At 39.4% G+C, this 27,864-nt stretch overlaps 2 protein-coding genes across 2 annotated transcripts in view; one reads left to right on the top strand and one right to left on the bottom strand.

Moving 5' to 3' along the window:
• Positions 1-21,337, bottom strand: part of nt5dc1 (5'-nucleotidase domain containing 1) — a 70,386-nt gene extending 49,049 nt beyond the window's left edge. Inside the window, exons 1-6 of the mRNA XM_042390285.1 lie at positions 20,930-21,337; positions 19,614-19,705; positions 17,055-17,126; positions 16,811-16,920; positions 16,544-16,623; positions 16,369-16,450 (exon numbers count right to left, since the gene is read on the bottom strand). Coding sequence (XP_042246219.1) covers positions 16,369-16,450; positions 16,544-16,623; positions 16,811-16,920; positions 17,055-17,126; positions 19,614-19,705; positions 20,930-21,022 — 529 coding nt within the window. The 5' untranslated portion in view covers positions 21,023-21,337. The remainder of the gene's footprint in view (positions 1-16,368; positions 16,451-16,543; positions 16,624-16,810; positions 16,921-17,054; positions 17,127-19,613; positions 19,706-20,929) is intronic.
• Positions 10,011-16,360, top strand: col10a1b (collagen, type X, alpha 1b). Its single transcript, XM_042390286.1, has 3 exons — positions 10,011-10,757; positions 13,265-13,270; positions 13,794-16,360. Exons 1-3 carry the CDS (start codon positions 10,640-10,642, stop codon positions 15,641-15,643), a joined length of 1,974 nt encoding a protein of 657 aa, XP_042246220.1. The 5' UTR covers positions 10,011-10,639; the 3' UTR covers positions 15,644-16,360.
• Positions 21,338-27,864: the final 6,527 nt, after the last annotated feature.

Raw genomic sequence — 27,864 nt, 5'->3', positions numbered from 1 at the left:
GAAGCTTCCAATTAAGAGATGAAAAATGCTGACAGACAAAAACATCAGATGTGTGTGGAGCGATGAGGAGACTGTAACGTTCTCATAAAGAAAAAATGTCACATTTTTGACTGTAGCTCTTTTAATGATGTCATCTCTTTGCAACCTCCTCTTCTGCAATTGTTTAATTTTCAAACACAAGAATTAGCACCACCGACTGTTTATCTTGATAAACTGACTCTTAATATTCACCTAACAGCAGTGGATGGAAACGCACGTTCATTCTTGTGCGCTTTCTCTTGCTGATTTTCGGGGAATTCAGTTAAAACGTGTGCTACATTTGGATGGAAACATTACAGTCTGTTAAGATGTTTGGAGCAATGCTTAGCTCTCACTGGTTTCCCACACTGTGTCAATCACAGCACTGTCTATGCCCATCTGTCTAAAGCAGATACAGCATTATCTTCAGTCTTCAGTCTGCCTGACACAAACCCACTTAGAGATTCTCTGAGCAATAGAAACAAGACCAGGTCAAAACCTAGTATATGTCAGGACCGTTTGAAATTGTGGCCAGTTTGTTACAGGGATAGTCTGGAAAAATTCCTTGATATTAAATGTTCATTCTGTAGTGGTTCCAGTAATATATGCTGATAGTGTACTGAAGTAGCATCACATGATATGGTTAAGCTACACTTGAGTCAAAAAAGTTTATAAATGCAGTTGCAAGAACAATACTTTCCACTCATATCCTGGGATGTTTGATTTGACAGAGAACTTATTTAAATTCTAATTATAACTATTGAATTATCTGTTAACTCCTCCTGCTCTTTCATCTGTTTCACTCTGTATTGAGTGTTTTGTCAGAGTGATGGTTATTTGTGGTGCTTTAACTGTGCACTCTCCTTCATGCCTCTATGCACCTTTTTTCTGCCTCCTTCCCGGTTGATGATCATGGACGCTGTTTTGGAAATTGTAAATGAAAGGTTTGATGGCATTTTGAGTGCAAATTCATGAGGTTTATCTCCACCCAGTTACCACAGTTACAGTCAAATCAAGTGCACCTGCAGAGCAGTCGCCACACACTAAAATGATATAACAGCTACAAGAGTCCCATGTTTTACCTGCAAGACCTGCAAGTGTTTTAACACTATTGTTCATCATTGGTGATGTCAGAGAAATAAAAAGCTTGTGTCCTGGTATTAGTTTAGTTATAAAATCCAAACACACCACGGAGTGTCTCTCCTGCCGGAGAGTCAATCACACTGGATGGAACCAGAGATGCTGGTACGTGTCTGTTTAAACAGGAGTTTAGCCGACTTCACTGCATTTAACACTGAAGCTGAGAGCGTCAGGGTTCCATCATCTTGATTCATTTTGAAAGAGCACTGGCCAATAGGGAAACTCCAACGCTCACTCAGTCACTCATGGAAAACCGCGGCTGTAGGGCTGGTCCATGGATGGTCAAGCCAGCAATCACAATTTCTGACCAACTGTGAAGTTCATGACATCTTTAAGATGTTAAATGATTTTGTTAGAAATCATTTGCTGAAAAAGGTATATCTGTTTATTCTGCTTTGATCAAAAAGGTTTGTCCTTGAAATAATCAATTCTCATTCTTTCTGAAATGATCTTTCTGAAACATTTTCGGGGAATTATTTTGGGGGTAGTTGCCAATTTTGCTTACAGAAAACTACAAAAATAGACTTGAATAAGAAGGGTGGATAACTGAAAAATGTGTTTAACCTTCACTGTCAATTGCAATGACTGCAATTACATTCATTATACCCCCATGAATTGAACATAAATGATGTTTCTTGAGTGAAAATTAAATTAAATTAAATTTTGAACTGACCTGAATACAACTTTACTTTGAGCTCTGAGATGACTTTTTGGTTGTGAGGCATTTAAACATACAGTACAATGTGGATGGTATGCTTGTATATAGTGTACATGTGTGGTACAGGGCTGACAATCCATTTGTCTTCACCAATTTTGTGTTCACTTCACTTCCGAGAAGAGTTTGGAGAAGACGAACTTTTTGGAGCTCACAAGCATGTTTGGAGTTTCCAGCTTTGACTCAGTCAACAAAATCAAGGAGGAGTTTTCAAAGTAAAAGGAATTCGAAAACAACACAAAAATACTGTCAAATGACAGTGATGGATCAGTGTGGGCCCGCCCTTCACCTCTGTCTCACGTTATGCTTCTATACTGTCTCAAAACATACAGATAACTCTTATATGTTTGCCTTTGGTGTGTAAGCAGGAGCTGCCAGCATCCATCTTTCTATTTTTGTCTTTGTGCACCATAATTATTTTGAGTTCTGCGTAATTTGGTAAACACCAGCACTCCTTCGAAAAAAAACATAAACATAATAGAGTTGGACCTGTTAAAGATGTGGGGTTTGGCTTCCAACACTTTTTTCACCACTAACTCCAACACCACCTCCACAGTCCTCTGCGCTACACACTGGAGGTCCAGGGGAAGGAATGTGTGAAGGAACGTACTATGAAAACCATGAACTTCTGTTGCAGTGGACACAAGTCAGTATGAAACTCAGAGCAATGGCTGAAACCCTGTAGCAAATTCTCCCATTGAGCTTTCACAGACTATGAAATCTTGTAAACTGGAGGAGGTCCCTAGGAGTGTAGAAACCATATAAACAGATGGTAAAGGCCTTATGGGAACTATAAAGGATATAGTGTAACATACTTGTTTTCTGATCCTAGGCCAACAGGATACAGTGGTCAGCAACCCTTCAGTTTGTAGGCATGTCATTTCCCATAGTAAAACGGCAAGAATATCATATCATAACTATGTGCCAATCATCTTGGAATACACAAGCAATTGTAGTATTGTATGGAGGCCTTAAACTGACAAAATATCGTCTGCTATTTACACTTTTCAACTCCTTAGTTTTCCTACACTTTTTTTTCTTGGCACACACTTAATCATTTAATTATTTGCAATTTTCCCCATGCAACATTTCCTTTTCATCACCACATTTCCAATTTTCCTCAGGCTTGTTTAATAATGAGATGATCGTGTCCACATGTTCAGGGAAACAATTAACAGAGGAGTGTGTGACCAGGTAGTTTAAAGAGTGAGTACATCCTTAAATTCTGCTAGAACTCAGTGCCTATAAAAAAATGCAAGAGGGGTGGGCAATCGACTGTATGAGCACTTTTACACACAATACATATTGTTGCAAAATGAACGTCTAATCTACATATGTGATTATGTGTAAAGCACAAAAAACAATTTAATGTGGAGTTAAACACAATGAGCATCAGCCTTTTCAGCTAGCTGAATAATATGACCAGGTGATAGCATGTAAATGGAAAATAGTAAGAGCCAAAGAACAGATCCCTGTGGAACTCCATATTTTAGCGGTATCACAGCTGATTTATAATTTTCAATTTCCACATAGAATGATCTTTCTGAAAGATGAGAACAGAACCAATCTAAAACCAAATCTGAAATGCCCAATTTTTAAGACATTCAATTAAAATACTATGATCAACAGTGTTAAAATCCGCAGACGGATCCAATAGGAGTAGTACAGTGTGTTGACCACAGTCAGCTGCTAAGAGAAGATCATTTAAAACCATAAGGAGAGCAGTTTCTGTGCTATGGTCTGCCCTAAAACCCAACTTAAATTTTTCAAAGAGACCATTAATGTGCATGAAGGAAATTATCTGCTCTGCTATGACTTTTTATAAGACCTTTGCAAGAAGTGGCAGTTTTGAGACCAGAAATGAGTAATTGGGTCTAGTCTGTCTAGTCTCCTTTTTTAAGGGAAGGTTGTACTACCGCCATTTTAAAACAATCAGGAACAAGGCCAGATGAAAGTGAGGAGTCGAATAAATCCTCCAGAAATGGACAGGTCATGACAAGGGTTTCTTTAAGGAAGTAGGTAGGAATGATATCAAGAGAGCAGGTGGAGTTCTTCATTTTGGCAATGTTCTCAGTTGCATGTTACATGAAGTTAAGGCACAGTTGGTGCAAGGAGGAGAGAGTTAAGTGACGGTCTGGGCTACAAATGAAATACTGTTCCTGATGTTTTTGATTTTGTCATAGAAAAAAGATGGGAACTGTTCACTGTTGTGAATGGATGGTTCAATAACAGAAGGGGTTGGACTTGAGGTGCGACTCACAACGCTGAAGAGGAGTCTGGGGTTAGATCTATGTTTAATGAGGTCATTATAATAGTGTAGGTAATGTTAATCTATGTAATTTACTTAATACTGCTGTAGCATCATTGTTTAAACCTCTTGAAATAGTAGATAAGCGTTTTAGCCATCAGGCAAACACTAACTAAGTTAGCTAGCAATATGATAATGATAGTTGGAAGTTCACAGACACTGTGCTTCTATTTTCATAACATTATCTTCATCTTAAATGTCTCTTTTCTCATAATGTCAAACAGACTAAACTAAAAATGTCTAAGTAGCATTAGCTTAAAAACTTTGTTAGCATTAGCTTGCAAGGTAAAATGCTTACACTTCTGTTGTAAGTTTCACCTACTCATTAAATAAAATGAGCTTGTGAAACATAGATAGCAGGGAAAATAAATTAACTTTTGATTAATTTCATTAACTTATTACAAGTATAAAGTTTTATGTTTGTTATTAAACTGCATTTTAATTATAACTTTAAGTCTTATTTACTGATGGAATAACTTATCTTTTTAGCTAGTCTGATAATCTTTTACTGCCTTTTATTTCAATTTTGGGGCTCCACAGTATCTACCCCAGGCAACATAATGACAACATAGGTGCAGCACAGCATGACATATCAAAGACAAGGTGTGTGCACGTGTAAGAGCATTAAGCATCTTCTCCAGCTGCTGAGATACACAGATTGCAACACCACCCCTGTAAACACTGCTGATTATGAGCTAGTGTGGAAGGTACGGTAAAAATGAAAGTGCTGGTCATTATAGCACTTACTCAACTTTGATTTAGATAATTACCTTTCAAGTAACCCATTACCTCCTCCTAAAATAAATCCTACAGTGAGAGCAAAATCTGTTTTTGTAACCAAAAGATTCAGCGTCTCTGGCTTTAATTCCTCTTTTCTCATGAGACCAACCTTTCCATAAACTCATAATGACTTGTGCAAGATTTTGTCAAGATGTTAAAAAAAAATGCAGTGAAGGCTTTTGTTGCTATTCTGAATTACAGTTAGCCTCAGGTCGGTCAAGCTTCCAACCATGATTTTTGTCTTCGGGTCCCTCTAATTGTAACCAACACTCAGCCAGGAGGTCCAGCTTCAGACCTTCCATTCATAAAGCTCTAAGTGCCTCTTAGTGGCATATTTGGTTTATTAAAACGTTAAATCTGAGCCACCGTCACTTCCCAGCTGAAACGCTCTATCTTTAGCTCTTGCTTTCCACTCTTCCTTGCTGGCTTCAGACACATCAACCTGCAATTATTTTCTCCTTTCCCTCAGCCACCATGGCATCCTCAAATCTCTGGGACCAAATGGAGACAGCAGAGTCCAAAAAAAAGAAACATACTTAATCAGATATGAGAAAAAATGTTAATTGTTTGTCTAAATTGTTATTATAATTTTAATATTACAAAATAATATAAATACAGTATATTTTTTAAGTTTATATCTTTGGAATTTTAGTCTTTATTGATACTGAACAATACGGACAGGCAGGAAAACAAAAGAGGGGAGACAGGGGGTTCTATGTAACAAAGTTCCCTGCCAGAAATAAACCAATGACGTTGTAATTACATAGTTCCTTGACCACGAGGCTCATAAGATATAAATATTTCAGGGGTTTCCTTTTATATGTTTGCATATAAGAACAACTCATTTATGGATTCCTACTTTTAGTTTTACAATCAGAATTCTGTCAATGTTTACTTGGAACATTTTCACAGAGACAAATTAAGGATTATATGACAAGTAAAAATGTGAGTGCCTACTGGTCAGATAAGAATAAAATAACCACAATTATTAGTTCACAACAAAGTGAAAACATAGAAAATGCAGTAAGGTTCAGAAAAAAACTATATGAATATATAACACAAATACAATACTGTGTACAGTACAGAAGTGTCAAAGATATGCTGGAGGTAATTTAGAAACAGTGTCTCTATTGCAGTTTTTCCACCAGAAAACACATTTTTAACTCTTATCAACCTAATTTCCAGCAGCAGCAGGCAGCTATTTTCAGCCAAAGAGTGCTAATAAAATCACCGTACACTACCTGCCCAACACCAAACAGCTGAAAAAACAAAGTTAGCGACTAAATGGTGAACAAAGTGGAGCATTTAGCAGCAGATGTTTTTCTCTGGAGTTGGTGGGGATCAAAACAGAGCTAAAAGGAGAGTGAATATTGGACAGACATTTACCAGGTGGACACAAGCACACACAACTTCAAATGAATGTTAATTTTGCTCTGTGTGTACTGGAAACTGTACACAACTATTTACTATGTAAACAGGAAACTGTTTGCTAAAACAGTCTTCATAGATCAACTTAAAATGTGTCTGCAGCTTTTTCTGCGACTCACAAGTGGCCAACAATCATTTTGTTGTTAATTAATGCAGACTTAAATGACTGAAAAAGGCTTTTATAAGAAAATGTTAATATTCCTCAAATTAAGTTTTCATTGTGATACAATACAGAAACTCACATATTGTATCAGCATAAGTACCTACAAATTTCAAACTACCAGTTCTTAACAGACAAAAACAAATAACCAGAATGGTTAATTGAAAAAAATAAAATGCAGTACAATTCAGACTATGCAACACAAACACTATGACTAAACAATACACCCAATACTGTGTAGAGCAGAGAAAGGATCAATAAAAGACATTTTTGTTCTCTCCAAAGACAACCATGGTGTAAAACACACTTTAGCATAACTATTCAGACAAGCAAATGTGACTTTTGCATATACATTGTTTGAAAATAATGTAGAAAAGAGAAGCTCTGCATGTTGGGGGACAACCCCTGTCATCACCAGAGTTAATGAAGGCCATTGAAGGAGCATTAAGTCGTGTCTGGAGTGAAGCAGCAGTATGTTAAGATGTTTTGAGGGGCAAAACAATGGTTACTCCAGACCCTTCCCAGAAATACCACCCACCCTGCCATCAGGAGGTGTCTGACAACAGACTGAGGACGACTCCATATCGTACTGTCTGTACTATCTTCCATACAGCACATCTCCACTTCTAATTACATGTTTATGCACTGTGACTTCTTTTTTGCCATATACAGCAAAAGCTTACTCACAGCATGTAAATCTAGGCAGCCACTCAAATTAAACCTCACAGTGGCCAGATTTAGATAGAGAGGTATTAATTCTGACACACCAAAAGGCAAAAAAAAAAAAAATCCAAATGAAATAAAAAGCCAGCCATGTCTCACTGCGGTCACAGCCACTTTCATGGTGAGATGCAATGGCATATCTGCAGCTTAGAAAGTTGTTAAATGTCGACTCCACCCCCCCTAGTCTGTCATTTAATTCAAAGAGTTTACCAAAGATGCCCAAGGCTCAGCGAGTGCTCATCTGCGGCTGCTGAGACGTTGGCAGTTTAGATGAATGAGATGATGAGACGTTCGGAAGGGAAGGAAAGCTTTTCCAAAACCATGCATACATTACAAAGTGGCTTGACCAACCGGAACTTTTACATACTATAGATGACAGCTTGATGAAGGCTGGAGTGTTAATTACTATGCACTGCAAAAAAAAACGTGTCTAACAAGTAATCACTGACTCAGCCCTAAAGACTTACTTTAGAGATGAGTTGATCTGAATAACCGATACAATACGGCTGGAGATATTCTCTATTTGATTTGATTTATTGTATTTATAGTTTTTAAACATTAAAGATGCACTGCACCGGAGTTAGCTCAAAGCTAATTTGCACCCACAGTCCATCACAATCAAAACATACAACAGCACAACAACAAACAACAAACAAACTATGTATTATAGTCAAAAAATCCCATTGAACCAAAATTAACAATGTGTTAGTCCGTCTCTCAATACTTTCTGACTTACCCTGTCTTGGCACCAAGCCTATTGGTTCCTACTGAAGGCATAAATCTCTAAGAGTGGGTCACAAATATATAGTTTCATTTTTTATAAAGGTTCCATAATTTCCTAACAGCCGGGCACTGTCCTTTTTAACAAACGTTTCTCAAACACGAGGAAATAGTGCATTTTCAGCAGTGGATTAATACACATTTGGTGCTCTAGTGAGTGTTTCTGGCAGCAGGAGGGTGTATGTGTGATTGATTTGATTTGTGTGTTCATGGTAAGGAAGGAACATGTCACCCAGTGAACAGTGTGACTCATTGGTATGTTTTTAATAGTTTTTGGACAACAACAGAGCTCAGAGGAATAAGATATATCAGGCTTTAATAGTTGTCTGTAGTGTACAGACAGTCTAGGGAAGTCAAAGTATTAAGAGATGGACTTGTCTTTTCATGGGATTTATTGACAATAAGGAAAACAGAATATCTTCAGCCTTATCCCTTATAGAAGAAGGATTAAAGGATCCTTATCAAAAAAGTTTATGAAAAAAATTGATCGTTGTATTGTTACCAGATATTTTAAAATAAACAAAAAAATAAAAAAAATACAGATATTAGTATCTGCCTCAAAAATCCAGCATCAGCTTAGACATAATTTTGCAGCACAGTAACCCAATACTGTTATTTCCTTGAGAAATGACAAAAGCTCATAAAAATCGCTGAATGCCACTGAGCAATGTTTATGTCCTCTGTAGGTTAACATTAACTTATAGCACTATTTACTATATCAGTGTAAAATAAAACCTAAACCTACCGTAAACTTTTTAAACCACGGTTAAGAAGATCACATGCATACACACTTTCACAACTGGGACGACTCCAGCACAACTACAGCCACTCTCCTAAAGTAGTACCCAAACTGGTGCAGAACTGTGGTCTGCTCAGTGAATCTGAGCTGTAAGCCAACCAGAGGCTCTTCAGAGGATGAAGCAGGTAGAACAAAATCTCACTTCTGCCTCCTGGTGTCTTAAAAGTGTACTGTAGATCCCTGCACCACACCACATGCCAGCTTGTAAAAATCCCAGAGAGATTAAACAGACATAAACCTGCCATTATCATGATAGGCTTTAACTATGTGAAATTTAAATATGAACACATCAAACTCATCTGCTGTATTTAGAGATGTGTCTAGACTAGTAAACACCGACTGCTGTCTTTCAAACCCAGAAATTATAGATAAAAAAAGACATTCCACAACTTTCCAGCATCCATTAGCAGATGGGTGAAATTTCACTTTTACCCAAAACTGACATAAAAATAGGAGTCTGGTACATGTTGTCTACCACAGATTCACCTGTACAAAGTCTTCAGACAGGAGGAAAATATTGTCAGACCCACCCACACAGTCTTTACTTTTCCAGAAAAACACCCTGTCACAAGCCACTTAGTCAATAACTTGATGTTTTTAGAAAAACCTGTGTTTGAGCAGTTAAAAAGACTAAAGATGGACACTAAAGCAAGCAATTTAACACTCCTGAGTCATCTGTCAAAAAGCGCAAACAAAGTGATTAATGTGTCAAATGTGTAACTGAATAAAGGATGTTAAATTTGAAAGATCTGTATGACTGCCTGCCACTACCACAGATCATACCAAGCAAGATAAATCAAGAAACTAACTTTTAAGAAAAGTGGCACCCAAAGGTAATTTCAGAGGAATCCCCTCAATGCTGCTCCTTACAGACAGAGAAAACCAGATGAAGAGAGACACAGGGAGGAGAGGGAGGACCGTCATCTTGGAGTGACAGGCCTCCTGAGGACATGGCACCCCTCATTAAAGATGACATCAGAGCAGGGAGGGCCGTCCACGCGAGGTAGATCCTCCACGATGCTGGAGAGCAGTTTGGTATAAATACCTTGAGCCCAATGCCCTGGGAAGCAGCAGCTGCCACTCAGACAGCCAGACTTCACAACTAAGGATATAACTGCGCCGTGCCGGGACAGCAGCTTCCCGACCCCCCACTGTTCTTTCGGAGCGTAAACCTTACCGGTAAGGTGGCTTTTCTCTGATTTCAGGTTATTGCATGGGGGATTCCCGTCTCCAGCCTGACTCTCACTGGGGGGGAGGGTCAGTGGTAGGGTGGTGATGGTGGCTGGCATTATGAGTGTAATGAGCCATATGCTGTGGCTGGGTTTACAATGGGACAGAATTCATGCCTACTCTTTTTATTTAGATTGAAAGAGAGATTTTGAAGTTTCTGGGAGCCAGGTAGCTTTTTTCATCTTGTGAGAACTTTGGACACCATAAATGTTCAGTTACATGAGAATTAAAAGAAAAATCTTTTGTCAGAGGTGGTTTTGGATACTTTTCACAGTAGCTGCACGCTTCAGGAGGGCAAAAATGACTGATGAGCATGATCTTTCTGGTTTAGAAAGGAAAGACTAACATTTATTTTGCAGCTACTGAATCTCCTCATTCAGACTGTTAGATTAGCTGATGCATCACCACACTGCACTACATAACTAATGTAGGAGAGGCACTTGCCACTGTCAGACATGGCTGTAGACTGTCATTAGAGGAAAACAGAAAAAGTTGATGCTATACATGCAGATGTTTTCTCACTAATGGATTCTGTCTTTGCAGGTTTAGCTTCACAAGATGGACCTGAGGGTAACAAGCGTTCTCCTCGTCCTCCTAGCTTTGGCTGAGGCAACCCCTGACAGATACTACCATGTGCCAAAAGTGAGCAAGAGTGCCTACCCTGTCAAGAGTCATGGTGAGTCACACTTCTTTTCTCAAGAGGGTTGTTCATATGAAAACGTGCATTTTTACAAATATAATAATAATCTTACTAGTCTGGTATTAAGGGGCTACACTGCAATTAACACAAATACAGATGGTTCAAATTGAACTGGGAGGAATAAGCAGAAATAGAAAGAATGCCGCAGTGCAAAAACGGCATCTATTTATCTTTAGTACAATAATTAAACTCCAACCGAGCCCATTGTTCATTTAAAATGACTACAGGCTGCACTGCGAAACTGTTTTCAGATTGTATCAGCTCCACAATCCATCACTTTTTGTTCAATAATTAAAACAAATTTAGACAAATGAAACTGCAAAATAGCACCAGATGACACTATTTTTGGGACATAATGTATGTTTACATCCTTTTAATTGAAATCAGGAATGCTGAAAAGCAAGGCAAACAAACATTATCAAAGATGTTTCAGACAAATCCACAAATTATCAATTAAGTTTCAGCCTACAACTGCCTGTAATTTCACTAAAAAAGTCATAAGATGCAGTCTGCCTTTACAAGTCACTGTGACCTGCCTGACTTTTACATCACTGCCAGTTTCACTGTCAAATCAAATTAAGGCCATAACTTTAACCACTGATCTGAAAAATATAAAAACAATCATCCGTATGAACCCTGGAAATATGGCAGCCTTTCTATCATTTAAAGAACACAATAAATATGGCACATTTCTTAATTAACTGTAGATTCCACTCACTATTGTAATCATCATCATCATCACCACTCTTCTGAGCTTCCAATAAGACGTACTCTTATGCAACCTGGCAGACTGTTCATACACATTGAGTAAATGAGCCTGCCAGAGCACAACCCTCCTTCATTAACTGCCATCAAGCTGCACACCCAGCAGGTCCAGTGCAACCTCTCATTGGCTCAGAGCAGAAGGATGTGGTTGAACTGGTTGAACTACTGTGAGTGTGTATCTCTGTAGAGCTGAGGTGGGGTTTATAGATGCTCTGGACAAATAAAGGTTAAAGAAGGAAATTGTCACTTTGCGCATCTCATAAAAAAAAAAAAACTAAAGCGGCGTTCATGATTCAAATTTTCATCTTTAGTTTTGTTTTTGAAGAGGGTCTGATGTAGTTTGACTGTGTGTCTTAAGATAAAAATAGAACTGTTTTCCAGACAATGAGTGCTCAAATTTGAAAAATATCCTATACAGATGTTACCACGTTTCAGTCACACCCTAACAAACTGCTTTGTGGTATTAAAATTGCCCCACATAATTAGAATGAAAAAAAAAAAACTCTCACAAGTTCAAGCAGTAAACCTACCAAACAAACCACAGCGTATTTACTGTAGCTTCTCTCTGAGGCTGACGTAATAGAGAGTTTTTCCACTATAGAAGACTATAAGCCGCTAAAGAATTGCAAAAAAAAAAGACTCAGACTAAGGGGATGGGATAATAGTACAGTGCAGGTCACTCATGGTTCAGCTCCTGGGTCAGCTACCGTAGCCAGCATCATCACCTCAAGCTTGTGGTGTTTCTGGCTGCCAAAAGGTTCCATTCTGGCACAAATATCCTGTGTGGGGTTTCATACACGGCCTTATGTGGCTTTAAAATGACAGCCCTGTCAAAGCATTTTCTTCTCAAAACACCATTTTAAAAGAAAAGCCAACACTATTGGATTTGTGTCTTTGACAGGTTATGGCTCTCTTTTGGAAATGACGTTTCCAGAATAATGGTATACAAACCAATGCAGCATGATAGAAACTTTATCAAAAGATCCTATTTTATGTATGTTTTTTTTTTTATGAGGATGGTTACAATTTCAATGTTAAAACCCAGGTAGATTTATTTATATTATTTTGTAACTTTTTTTTACCTTTAACTTTAATTTTGTTGTTATATATAAATGGTACTTTGATTCTTAATATGTCTTGGGATATCATTTTTTATCATTTCCATAGTGACTTTATGTCATATTTCAGCTAAGCAATGTAAAATAATTTTAAGCTAACTGGTAGAACAGATAGCAACATTAACTGTATACTTAATATTTAAAACAGTCCTTCAGAAATTAAATAAAATAAAGAAACATTTAATAATTTTATTTTATATAAACATTTCCTGACAATCAATTCAAGAGAAAAAACACGATCTCCAATCCCATGTTTTTATTTTATACAGTAGGATTATTATTATGTTGCCTTACGTAACGAATACTAGATATCAAGCTGATGTTATATGCCAGTTTAGTACACATACACTCTCTTGACAGTGCATGCACTCATTTGACCTTGCCCATAAACTCTATGCTGGGCTATGTGGTAGGAAATGCATCAAGGTGATGCTGACAACTTGCAGACCACTAACTATACATTTACTCCCATGGGCAGTGCAGGAAATTAAAGGGTGCAGTATAGCGCAAGTAAATTAAACTGAAATGCACAGGATCTGGGTTGCTAGGTCCCACGCTAGCAGACATAAGGTTGGTGAGAACATCACCTCAGACCACTAGTGCTATGCAGATTATCCTTGGGAAAAAATAGTGCTGTCCCCACAACAGGCCCTACAATCATATGCAGTAGTGTTTTAAGTCAGGTTGTGGTCTTACAGAGTAAAATACAAACCCTTGGGTTTTTCAAGGACCAAGAAAGCGTCTTACATAATGCAGTGAAAAGGCAAAATGAATAAAAGAACATAAAAAATTATTCAAATTTCATCCGTTTCTTGTTAGAGATACATACACTTCTTTGTTGTTTTTCATGTCCTTAGGCAGAACTAAGGATTATTTCTATGTTTGTAAATGTTGTACACACGCATATTTTCTACCAAATTTTCAACATCCATCTACAGCATCATGTGGAAAATTGTACACTGTCTACTTTACTATTTAAGCTCATTTTAGAACAACAGACGGGCAGTTCACTAAATCCAATTATAAACATGAAAGTAGGTCTATAATTACAACATTTTTATGTGTGGTTATAAGCATTATATTACTTGAATAACTGAATCACATGAATCTGTATTTATGTTTTCCCCAGCTGTTGCAGGTCCTCCTGGTCCTCCTGGTCCTCCAGGTGAGCCAGGACCAATGGGCCAAGTTGGACCTCCTGGAACGAGTGGTGTGGGACATACTGGACCACAAGGCCCAGCCGGACCTCCTGGACCCCCTGGCTACTCTCAAGCAGGTAAACCTGGTATCCCAGGTGGCCCTGGAAAACCAGGTGGCCCTGGCATGCCTGGTGACAGAGGCGCACCTGGTGCAACTGGAGCAATGGGTCCCAGAGGTGCACCTGGTTCACCTGGAACTCCCGGACCTGCTGGATTTTCTGCTGCTGGTAAACCCGGACCAGCTGGCCTCCCTGGAGGAATGGGACCAAGAGGAGAGCCTGGTTTGAAGGGACATCCTGGTATTCCTGGTCTTCCTGGCCCCAAGGGAGAGAGAGGCATTGGAGTTCCTGGTGTTCAAGGACCACCAGGCGCAGTTGGACCATCTGGCCCATCTGGTATGCCTGGCAAACCTGGAGTTGGTCAAACTGGTGCTACTGGCTATCCTGGAGAGCCTGGCAAGTCTGGAATGCCAGGAAGAGATGGTGCTCCTGGGCCAATGGGTATGACAGGGCCAAAGGGTCACACTGGAGCTCCAGGCATAGGAGCATCAGGGAAACCAGGTCAAAATGGTAGCCCAGGTGTGCCTGGACCTATGGGACTTAAAGGTCCACAGGGTCCAGCTGGTCAGCCAGGTACCCCTGGCATGCCAGGTGTTGGTAAACCAGGAGAACCTGGATCACCAGGTGGCAGAGGAGCCCCCGGTACTCCTGGAACCACTGGTCAGAAAGGTGAGCCAGGCCCCACTGGTTTTACTGGTCAGCCAGGTGCAACTGGTCCTATTGGCCCAGCTGGTCCACAAGGTTCAAGAGGATTCCAGGGTGAGCAAGGCCCACATGGACCCAAAGGCGACACTGGTATGGTTGGTGCACCGGGGCCTAGGGGAACCAAAGGTGACCAGGGAGCTCAGGGTTTCACTGGGAAACCCGGTATCCCTGGGGCAGTAGGTCCTGCAGGTATGCCAGGTCATACTGGTCCCCAGGGTCAAAAGGGTTCACAAGGCCCTGTTGGTGCCCCAGGAATTCCAGGTTCAAATGGCGCTCCAGGACATAAAGGACACACAGGCTCCCCAGGAGCACCAGGAAAAAGTGGTGAGAACGGAAGGCCAGGTCCCATGGGACCAGTTGGGCCCCCTGGTCATTCAGGTCCCTCTGGAGCCAAGGGCCATCCAGGTCTTCCAGGCCCACCTGGCCCAGCTGGCCTAACAGCTAAGGGAATTTCTGGTCCTCACGGTCCACCTGGAATCCCAGGAGCCAGAGGTCAAGATGGTATCCCAGGCTCTGCTGGTCCTCCTGGTCCTCCCGGCCCACCAGGGGAGGTGGTCTATGCCAAGAGCATGCCAATCAAGTCCCACGAGGTTGTGATGTCTCATGAAATGATGAAGGCCCCTATGTCTGCCTTCAGTGCTGTGCTGACCAGGGCCTACCCTTCAGCTGCTGCCCCTATTCAGTTTGATCAGATTCTGTACAATGGGGAGCACCATTATGATTCCCATAGTGGTGTGTTTACCTGCCAGGTCCCAGGCCTCTACTATTTCAGCTATCATGTGCATGTCAATGGTGCCAATGCATTGGTTGCCCTCTACAAAAATGAGGAGCCAGTTGTTTTCACCTATGATGAGTACAACAAGGGCTTCCTGGATCAGATGTCAGGCAGTGCTGTTCTTATGCTGTATGCCGGTGACAGAGTCTATGTCCAGGTACCTGATGAGGAGAGTAATGGTATATTTGCAGCAGACAACGTTCATTGCTCTTTCTCTGGGTTCTTGATTGCCTCCACGTGATTTCACAAATCCAATTACACCTCAAAATATTACAAAACATTGAACTACTCAGAGAAATATGTCAGTTTACAAAATTCCATTGAGATTGTACTTTAAAGAAAAACATGGTTGTAATTTTACAAGTTTAACTGCCTCATTCAAATCTTTGCAATGATGGAAAAGTCTTCAATTTGCTAAGAAATTACTCGACTGACAGAGGCATTAATAGTGAGTAAAATTTTAAAATATATGGTTCTTATTGATCCCTTTTCCCAGTTCACCTTGTGTGTGCCTTTACAATTTTAAGAAACATGAAATAATATTGGAAGATATCTTAAATGGTGCTCTACAACTGCCTGTAACATTTACAGCACGTCTTTTATATGTGTTTGTTTTTATTAATGTCTGTTGTTTAAGATTTTTCCTGTAATATACATACAAAAGACACACAAAACTGTGGTACTATGTATTATTAGAGATCAGCACATTCTCACAAGCACTATGATTAGTAAACAACACAGAATGACAAATTCAAACTGCATTTTGTCAAAAAAAAAAAAAAGTACCATTGGATGTTTTAAGTTATGTACCACTGACCAAAGCACAGAATAAAGTTCTCGTTTGAAAAAGAAACATGTCCTGTGTATTGTGTGTGATATTCTACCGGACAGTATGGGTCCTTATCTAAAAGTCATGAGTCAGGGGAATAAAATGAAATGTGTGTTGGTGAGGGATAAAATCCATACCTTTGAATGCAGATGTGTTATAATTGTGGTCGATGGCAGCAACCATGTCTTTCCAAAAGTCAGAATTCACCTCATTTCCTCGCTGTTTCCAAAAAAAATAAAGACACATTTGAAAATGTTTTTCCACAAAGAATTCTCAACTACTAATATGAAATCATATCTTATCAAATATTACCTTATGCAACATGTCCACAACTCTTCCACAGAGAAAAGCCCCAGGTAGATCAAAGTAGTTGTCATAGAAATAGTATTTTGCTACAAAGACCAAAACAAGGGAGCAGGAAATCAGTTAAATCCCACATACTGCACATTAGCCCGGGGTCTGACATAACTGATGGCCCGATGCCCCGGGGCTGGTGAAAACGTTGGACACTGCATTAGCCTACTTAAGAGTCAACAACATACAGATATTAGATAACAAAAATGGATAGGAACAGGATACCCGATCTAGTGAAGGAGGTATTGAGGCTGTTGAAGTGCTTCCACTCCCTTTTAGGACCATAATGTTTGATGATCTCTTCTGTGCTGAGATCATTGGTTCCATGTGTTGCTCTACGCAAGGAAAAAAAACAAAACAAACTTTTACCCCACTTTAAAATCTGTAAGGACAATAATAACTATGACAAGTGAAGTGAAGAGATATTTCAGGGAGAAGATTAAACAAATTTCATGCAAGAAGAGCCTACCGCAAGACAGTTCCATCTTCAGCCAGCTTCACAAGGTTTCCCTCCTCCAGATCCACCACTAGACCTTTAAAACTGGACACAAAACTTAGTCAGCATGTTATTTAAATGCAAAATGAACAATGGAACACATATTGTGACTGCTGCCCCGTCTTAAGCATGGACACTTCAATATCAGCAATTGCACTGGACATCAACATTTGCTTTCTGAGCCACTGCAACAATTTTTTTTGTCATAAAATGTAAAATTAGCAGACTATACACTTGATCAGTACTGTAGAGTGGTAGCATAAAGGAACAATCCCAATATATTCCAAGATCAATATCAGTTTCATCACTAGTGTTCAGTACAGACTAGGGCGAATGAATGAATGAATCAATCTGAATCGAAACTGATTCATAAAATCTGAGATCGATCTTTTAATGCATGCCTTTTTAATCTGAAATGAATCCAGACATCTGCCTTTAGGCTTGGTGGTGCCTTCAGTGGAGCAGCTCCCGCCATGTTCAACGAGATCTGGCCACGAGATCTCGTTGTGTGAGATCTTGTGGCCAGATCTTGTTGAACATGCCGGGAGCTGCTCCACTGAACGCACCGCTGGGCCTGTTGCACAAAAGCTTTGTGAGACAGTGTTTGTTTACCTGAGGTATTAGTGATGTTTACATTACAGCAGGTATGTTTGTAGCCACCTTATTTACACTGGCTGCCTGCTGATTCAACTTAAAATCTAAAGTTGTTGTTTATACACTGCACTAAAGTAAGTACTGATCACTGATCACTCTTTACTCACTGACTGCAGAGCCTGTAGTTGAGTTGAGTTGCACTACATTGTGTTTACTGTTGTAGTGTGTTCATATTAAATAAAAAGCACTTTAACGTAACTGCTTTGAGGCCAATTCTTAATATAAACATTAATATTTTAATAATGCACCAGGTAGAGGGTTCCTTATAATTAGTTTTCTGAGAATCTCTTATAAATCAAGCAAAATTGGTATTGTAATTTGCAGTGTTACAGCAGCAAAGGGGATAGTCCACTAGCAAGAAGCATTATCAAAAAAGCAAGATATAATAAGTAGACATAAGTAGACAGACTGAATGGCTGAATTCACATTATTGCACATAGGAAATATTGATATTGCACAGATTAGTATACATTGATACTGCACAAGTGATTTGTCAGTTTTGGTGTGTGGTCTACTGGAAACAGTATTGATTGTAAAGTCTGACAGGAGCAGGAGGAAGGACCTGCGGTATCTCTCCTTCACACACCGCGGGTGAAGCAGCTTGTTACTGAAGGAGTCTGTTAAGTCCTGTCAGCAGTCGAGATGCTGCTGCTCAAGCAGACCACTCCATAAAGATGGCTGATGCCACCACAGAATCAAAAAAGGTCCTCAGGGGTCCCCCCCCCCGCACTGGAAAAGCAGAGGAGCTCTGTCCTTTCTCATACAGTGCATTTGAGTTGTCTGTCCAGTCCAGTTTATTATTCAGGTGAACACCCAGGTACTTGTAAGATTTCAACACCTCCATTCCCTTGATGTTCACTGGTACAGGAGGAGAGCACTTGCACTTGCAGAATTCCACCACCAGCTCTTTGGTTTTCCCTCCATTGATCTAGAGGCAGTTCTGCCGGCACCACTCAATAAAGCCCTGAGTCAGTTGTCTGTGTTCCCTGTCGTCAATGTCTGTGATGAGGCTGACTATTGCGGAATCGTCAGAGAACTTTTGCAGGTGGCAGTTAGCTGAGTTGTGCATGAAGTCTGCAGTGTAGAGGGTGAAGAGGAAGGGAGCTGGACAGTAGCAGAGGATTTAACCCTGTTTAGGCCACACCAAGGCCCTCAGGCCTTGAGCAGACTTTCAGGAAATGCGCCACTTACTCTGTGAGTGTACAGCATGCATTTGCTTGTTTTTATCCCATAAATACATACTGTAAATTTGGTTATGTTGAAACAAGATTTCCCCTAGCTCTTTTTTGTGATTTGGAGTATTGTGTTTTGATTTGGAGCATTATGAGTGTGTTTTACATATGTATAGTTTGTTTCGTGCAGTTTGCTCAGTATTAAATGCCAACGCTTGCAAATTAGCAGAATATTAAATAAAAAAGACAGATTTCAGAAATGGTTTCAATGGGGCACCCTTGTAGCCCAGGAGTAAAGGTGCCGAACATGAACATAAGAACCATGGTCCTGGTTCTTATCTGGGCAAGAATATTTGCTGCTAGTCATTCCCTATCCCTCTCTTCTATCATTTCCAGGCATCGCTATACTGTCACTATCTAATGAAGGAGAAAAAATGCAAAACTTTTGGGACTTGTTAGAGTGATTTATTGATTGATTTTGCAAAATTCTGAGTAAGGTAACACATTAGAGCAAAGGGAGAGGCATGTTTCTCAGCGATGGAGTGGATGTTGGTACACTGTGATTATAAGATTGAATTTTTTTAGCCATGAGTAATGGATGAATATAGTCACTATGACATCCTTTAAAAAAAACTGGAAAAACAGATTACACCTGTTTATGTCATAGTTCTCCTTTGAAGTGGAAGAACTCCTGGTAATGACTCACCAGAAATCCCAGGTAGCAGGGGTTAGATTCAGGAGGTCCTTGTCATAGCCTTTATGCTCCACCAGATACCTGGCAAAGCTCTCATAGATCAGCTGCAAAAACAAAAATGAAATCATATCACTCTGGAATTAGCAGCGCAGTCAGAATGCAAATGAAAACAGCAATGGCAGGCGACAGAAAGCCAAGACTGCAACTCAACACGGTTCATAGTTGTGTTTCAACACAACGATAAAACATGGTGAGTACCTTTTAAAGCTGCATTAACAAAACAAGCTGTAAACACAACATTAACATATTATCACCTTATAAAGAGGTGTCATTATCGATTAATCTCTCAATTATTTAGTTGATTAATCAATAAGTCGTTTGGTCTATAATAAGTCAGAAAATTGTGAAAAATGTTAATCACTGTTTCCCAAAGCCAAACATGCTACATCAAATGTCTTGTTTTGTTCCGACTAACAGTCTACAACCCAAAGATATTCAGTTTACTGTCATAGAGGACTAAAGAAACCAGAAAATATTCACATTTAAGAAGCTGGAACAAAAGAATGAGTTTTTTTCTCCTTAAAAATGACACAAAACAATTAAAGGATTATCAAAATAGTCTGCGATTATTTTTCTGTCAATTGACTAATCATTGCAGCTCTAGTAACCACTTTAACATTCATTATGCAATACGCTTTGACCTTTGATAACATTAGATTTGGAGAGATTGGCATAAGAAACAGATTTTTCAGTGGGACCACTCAATAATCGAAGAGCTCCTATCAGTCAACTGAGACTTTTATTATTGGGCAGCCCTGTGAGGTTCCCTATTCATGGACAAGAACAGCAGGCATAAATGTGTCGTGCATGGGACAGCACAGAGCATCACTGAACTCCAGGCCTTATCAGACAGGCCTTAGTTCTGATATAGTGATTAGCTGAGATTCAACAGTCTTCTTCTTTTGTCACTCAGGGTCACAGAATGCAGCCACGGCAGGTGAGTCTGCAGATGCATGTAGCTCCTAATAAAAGCGAATGCATGGTGACATAATAAGCTGCTCGCTGTCAATAGGCCTCAGAGAGGATTTAAAGACATGTATGAGTAACACGCAGAGTGACTGCAGCATCAGGAGCATCGCTTCTCTGCGTTTAACCACTGACCACATTCATATGCGTTTCCAGCATTCACTCATACAGGCGACAGAGAATTGACAAGTGACCGCTGAGCCTATTGACGGCTCCGTGCTATTTTTAATCCAGATGTTCTGCGGATCGAAGCGTCACGGCCACCATATGATTGTGTATTGGAGCTAGCTGCACACACTCACCCTGGAGGTCTCCTTCAGATGGTACCGGCATAGCGTATGGTCCAAGTCGAAGCCGATAACATCGCAGTCTGACAGGCTGAAGTATTCGCTCATTGTAGCTGAAGCTGCGGGACCTGCGGGGGGGAAGCGCTCCGGAGCCTACCGGTCCCGTACACACATTCACTGACTGATGTGTCAATGTCACTGGCTGGCGGCGGGGACGCTGCAGTCTGTAGCCGCGCTGCTCTGCCTTGGTTAACGACACCGCCAAAACAATTTTCCGAACCTGTTTTTCTTAAACCCGAATCGATTTTCACTGGTCGGTAAGCGTGTCAATAAGTTACTCATATGGAGGTAGGAGTTAAACTCCCCTGCGCCAGAAGAAGGCGGCAGAGAGGCGAGCGCGGGAGTGTGCAGTGCTTCCGGGTGTGAAACGAAAACCATAACGCACAGTGTATAGGCGCAGAGTGGATTTAGAAAGCGCATTCTATTTTGAAGGGCCGAATGGAACTGCTATGAGGCCCTAGTGATAAATAATGAGCCACTGGGCCCCCAACATCCCCCCTCTTCATCCCTCTCTCAAAGGATGGGTTCACCTTTTTTTTTTTTTTTTTTTTTTTTAACAATTAACATTTCATTGAACCTTAAACAGACATAGGAATATACACAAGTATCAAACAAGGAGAAAATAACAATATAACATATACACTTAAAACAGAGGACTAAGATATTAACTAGAAAACAAAAAAAATGAATTACCAATAAAATACAAATAGAAAACAGGCTGTGACGTAATTAAGACCAGGTGAGTACATGGAGGCATACATGAAAGGGAGTTAAGACATAACTTTGTCTTTATGGGCCGTTAATGTAGAGAAGAAATCTTTCCCGTTTCGAATAGTAATGTTCTATCCTGCACAACAGAGAGAAGGATACTGAAGGAAACTGAATTAACCTAGTGCGCATATCACGTGACATGTACTTTGAATTGCATAGGATGCCGACCCATTCTTTATCTGTAAGTGTAATTCCAAAATCTGTTTCCCATATGGGTTCATAATTTTTCAAGTCTGTCTTAAAACAAGGAGCCCAAATGAACACTGAAACTGTTTTTTTCTTGCCATAATCATTCCTCCTGCTCATACTGACCAATAGAAGATCCCTTCATAATGCACTTACAACGTAAGTGATGGGGGACAAAATCCACAGCCCTCTTTCTGTGCAAAAGTGTATTTAAAAGTTTATCTGAAGCTAATATGAAGCTTCAGTCATGCAAATGAGTCAAATCAAGTAGATGTCTTTCAACATTACAGTCTTGTTAGTGCCAAAGTCCCTCTTTTTGTTATTTTACTTCCACAACAGCTCAACAGGGAAACACTGTCCAAGGAAACACAAAGAGGGAATTTGATGCAAAAAATACTGTAAATGTGGCAGATATCCACTTGACATTACTAACTCAGACTGCTGAAGCCTTTATATCTGCACCAATCAATATTTTTCTATGAACAGTTGGTCAGTCTATTTATATGAAAGGTGTCCAACAAACCTAAAGACCCAATTTTGAAGTTCCCCTCAGCAGAACATTTGAGTGTCTTTCAGCTCAAAGTTTTGGTTTTACAGCTCACACCTTTATTGTTTTGGTTAAGTCTCGCTGCTCTCATCAACCTCATTTCCAGTCACAGTAGGCCACTGTTTTCAGCTAAAACACACTAAAAACCTACAGTATGCTAGCTGCCCAGCATCAACAGCAGACGGTGGACATAGTGCAAAACTAAATCTCTGGGGCACCCCTTTAATGAAGCAGGACCCGCCTTAAGGCTTTTCTCATGTCAGTTATATTATGCTTCTTAAATGTATCCACACTCATATTGCAACAAACAAATTGGCATCATCTTGGGGCTTTTGGGGACCCCTGGGGGTCTGGGGTCCCAGAGCAATTGCCCACTTTGCCTGGTTGGTAATCCACCCTTGATTTAATCTTAAAGTACTTAAAAATATATCTCTAATCATTTTGACTTTGTTGATAAATTTAATTTGACAAAAAACAATAAAAAACAATATTCTGTGATAATCAGAGTAATTTCACTAGTAATGCTGAATATTGCATCCATTTGGCGCTTATACCATAAAGTTCATCATTATACATTAATCAACTTGACATGAGAGATACAAATTGTACTGTATTACTTTTGTAATGGATGTTTTTACCTCTATGGAAAAGATAAACAATTTAATAACTAACTAAAAGAGTGAGTCAGAATTATAACCAGAGCAGTTTATTTCATTAAAGGCCTTTTTCACAGCAGACATTTTGACTTGTCATAGCAGGAAAAGCGTAAGTTTTAACATGAATTCAGATGAAACTGTGTGTCAAGCCAGAGGGGCAGCATTTGTAGGTATAAGGCTGGGTCAAGCTCCTGGGTATCTGCTCTTTGCTTGGGTGAGAGTAGGATTGAAGGACAGTTAAAGCGTATTAGGTCAGGGTTAGAGAATGGTATCACCTGTCAGATGGCTCAGTAGATTTATTATGGCAAAGCTTGTTATCCACCCTGCAGGGCCAAATGAAAGGTCAAAATATTATTTAACATTAGTACAGAGCTTATAGTAATGCTCACCCAACCACACTTTGTGTATTGATAACTGTCAATTGATGTTAGCTGTTTAATTTATTAATTTTAATTTTAAGAAAGCACAGGAGAACCCTGCAAACCCACATGTTGTTATGTTGGTACATTTTCTTGATTAAATTAATGTTGCAGCTTTGTTTTTTGTGATGGTTATATTGCTAACTGAATATTGTCTGTATTGTATTCATTGCATTATGCTGTCTTGAGAGAAAAATACTTTCAAATATCAGATTATGACTTTGGTTTTTAATAATTATCAGTGTGCTAACAGTAGTATTTAACTGTACCAGGTTCTGCCAAGAGAAAAAAACTGATGAAAAGTTTATCTCTGCTAAGTGTAGTACCTTGAGAGTGAGTTGTGTTGTGAATAGGGGTGTGCCCGAATACAAATACATCAATAGCACACATAGTGGGTTGTTTTTTGTTGTTGTTGTTTTTTTATGAATATTTGTTTCATACAAATATTTTAAAAATTATTTGTTTTCGGGAAGAAAAAAAAAAGATTGCTATCTCAGTCTCTCTCCTCTGCTCCGCTGTTATGTCTATCAGCAGGTCTCAACAAGGGGAGTCACATCCACCTGTTACATGACGCACATTTCCTAATTTGGACATCACTTCCAGAGTTGGGGGTGTTCCCCAAAGATAAAGCTGAGTTACTGACATACATGAAGTGCTCCCAAGTGACTCTCCATGACCTGTTGTTCCCCTTCTGCTTTCCACAAAGTTAAGTTGTAAAAAATAGGCAGTAAATGAAAAGTGCAAAGCAAGAATTGCCTTTGAAGTTCTTCCCTACACGTTACATGCTGTGCTGTCTCTGTGTTATGGGTGTATAAATAAGTAGAGATCTGCCTGCAATGAGGCAACAAGTAAAGTTTTAGCTCAGTAGTCAGCGCAGTTGTCTAGGATCTGGGAGACTCCAGTTCGAGACCCGGTATGGCAACCTCCTTTGTAAGGTAGTTTATTCATGAACACTTATTGTAACACTTTACTTTTCTAAAATGAAAGCGTAATAAAAACAAAACAGGATTTTTAAGCCTCTTTTGACTTTATTCGAATACAAATACAAATAATTTTGCTGTTTCAACAAATACAGATACAAATAAAATATACTCTGCATATCCCTAGTTGTGAATTCAAATAAATATTGATAAAATTCCTTATGATACTATCGTAAAGCTTGGCAGTCCTTGCTATTTTTTAATAAGCGTTACAACATAACAAAAGGCGTTTCCAGCAGTTGACTACGCTAAAAACAAAGCTTACCTAGTCTGTTGCAGGCTACATTTTGGCCTTTGTCATGACTCAAAAACTGACATCCATAGAAAAGTTTGGTCTCATCTTCAACTGGAGCATCTGCAGATTAATTCCATACCCAATATTTTATGATCCACTAAAGTTAGGCATGATACGAGATGAAATGAAATCCCTGTTTTTGTTATTTTCACTGCCATCTTGACTGTACACTCTTTTTTTTCCTAATTACGACTTTAAAATAACATTTTCTGACTCATTATCTCAAAATTTAGTATTACACAGTACCTAACTGCATTTACTGTATTTAAGTACAATTTTAAGGTACTTCTTCTACAGTATTTCCATTTTCTATTACCTCATACTTCTACTCCACTACAATTCAGAGGAATATTATACTCTTTACTACTTTACTCCACTATATTTTATTTGGCAGCTTTTCAGATTAAGATTTTACATAAAACAGTGCCTGAGTTAGTGATGAACTTACACCATTGGTCTGCCGGCCGAGTGTTGGAGTTTCCCCATTGGCTGCTGCTCTTTCAAATCAGTGTGAGATGATGGAAGCGGAGGACAGCAGCATGACTGTGTTTCCTGCTTCGAGCTCTGACACGCTCAGCTGCAGTGTTAAATGCAGTGAAATTGACTGAACTCCTGTTTAAACAGACACATACCAGTGTCTCTGCCATTGTTTCTGTGATTGACTCTATGGCTGGCAGAACTGGCAGCTTTGGATTTTTATGACAGAACTAATACCAAGACACAAGCTTTTTATTTCTGTAACATTTTCACATCACAAAAGATGAACAACAGCATTAAAACATGAGTCTTGTGGGTAAAACATGTGACTCATGTAGCTGTTATATCAAGTGCACTTGAATTTACTGTAACTGCAGTAACTGGGTGGAGATAAGCCTCATTTGCACCAAAAATGCCGTCAAACCTTTCATTTACAGTTTCCACAGCAGCTGCAGGAAAGAGGCAGAAAATGGGCGACATAGAGGCATGAGAGAGAGCGCACAGTTAAAGCACCACAAATAACCATCACTCTGACAAAACACTCAATACAGAGTGAAAAACAAGAGACATCCACTGAGTGAAACAGATGAAAGAGCAGGAGGAGTTAACAGATAATTAGAATAGTTATAATCATCATTAAAATAAGTTCTCTTTCAAATCAAAAATCCCAATATATGAGTAGAAAGTATTGTTCTTGCAACAATGTTTATTTCCCTTTTTGACTCAAACATAGCTTAACCATGTCATGTGATGCTACTTCAGTACACTTTAACAACAAATATTACTGAGACCCCTACAGAAAATTGCAGATGAACATTTAATATCCTGACTATCCCTGTAACAAATTGGCCAAAATTTTACAAAAGATCCCCTCCAGACATACAAAAATACTCTTGGATCAATAATGTGTGTCTGATATGGTTTTTCCACAAAAAAGTTCCAATTACAAGATGTCTCCTCCCTCACTGTAAAGTCCATTTTTAATGTACGTGCACTGGAGGCTTCAAGTTTCCACATCCCACTTGTATAAGTTCAATTTTGGACCCAGATTGGCTTCCAAACTAGTTGTGATGTCACAAATAGTACTCGAAGGCCCACCACTTAAAGTCGTGGATGTTTGAACTTCACTATGATAATAATAAGGAGCACCTAAAATTTTAAAGAGATTGGGTCTGCCAGATCTTTTACTCCCCCTTTACATAGAGTAGAGGTGTTGCGATTTTAATTCAAGCCTTGCCACTTACTGAAGTGAAGGTCAAGAGTGATAAATTGGGACGTTATGTTATGATCACAGGGACACTGTATGGTGACAAAGTCTCTTACTTAAATGTCTATGCCCCACCAATATATCCTCTTGATTTCCACACTAAAGTATTCTCCCTGTTTTCAGACTGGATTGTTGAATCATCAGTGATTGCAGGCGACTTTAATTGCTGTCTCAATCCCCGATAAATCACATACAGGGTCACGATCTAATGTTGGAATTAGTCAGTCTCTGTTAAGATTGTTACAGGAGTTAGATCCTAAAATAAAGCTAGTCTGGTCAACTGAGATAAGGTCTGGAAGGATACATTCTAATCTTTTAGCTAGAATTTTAGCTAGAATTTTTCTGTCCACATCAAGCAGAGTGATAGGTCTGTATGAGAAGCAATCCTCTGGTGGTCTGCCTTCTTCAGAATAATTAAAATATTAGTATCCATCATAGTGCATGGGGGATAGCCAGAATCAAACTAATGGGACACCATTTTAAGCAGGGGGTCAACTAGTAGACTGAAAAGATTTTAAAAAACTAAGGGGTCAGGCCATCGGCCCCGGGGCCTTGCTATTTTGCAAGCCACTAAAACTTCCTCCCATGAAAAAGGTCTGTTTAACAGGTCTTTCTGGATCTGAGAAGCTTGAGGTAGATTAATGGCTGACAAGAATATTTCCATCAGATCCTCAGACTGAGACTCAGTTTCAGAGATATAAAGATTCATAAAGCGCCCTAAAGCATCTGCTGATATCTTTGATATGATGTACTCTTTTGCTTGTCTCATCTTTTCTCATTGGAATAGCCTGTGAATCCACCTTTTTCCTAAATAGGTTAGCCAAGTATTTACTAGGCTTATTCCCAAACTCGCACATTCTGTGTTTAGCAAAGAAAAGAGATTTCTGAGCCTCTGGTGACATGGATACCCAAAAGCATAAAGTTTCCCTTTATGATGATGACATTCTGCTCTTTTTAAGCAACCCGGAGGTCTCTATAACCAGAGTTGTTGAGATTATCAAAACCTTTGCCCAGTTCTCGGGCTACAAGATCGATTACTGAAAGTCAGAGGCTATGCCCCTAACCCTTAACACCTCTTGGACCTTGGCTCCTTTTTGATGGTCACCTTCTGGGTTCATTTACCTTGGTGTATATATCACTCCCTCCCTTTCTGGTCTTTATAAAGCCAATTTTATACCTTTAATCTGTAAAATTAAAGATGATCTGGCATGCTGGACTAATCTCCTGTTATCTCTTCTAGGTAGGGTAAATCTTTTTAAGATGAACATACTTCCTCGACTGCTTTATGTTTT

The sequence above is a fragment of the Thunnus maccoyii genome, chromosome 17, assembly GCF_910596095.1.
Source record: "Thunnus maccoyii chromosome 17, fThuMac1.1, whole genome shotgun sequence".
In the NCBI taxonomy this organism is placed as follows: domain Eukaryota; kingdom Metazoa; phylum Chordata; class Actinopteri; order Scombriformes; family Scombridae; genus Thunnus; species Thunnus maccoyii.
This window is presented reverse-complemented; position numbering and strand designations above follow the sequence as displayed.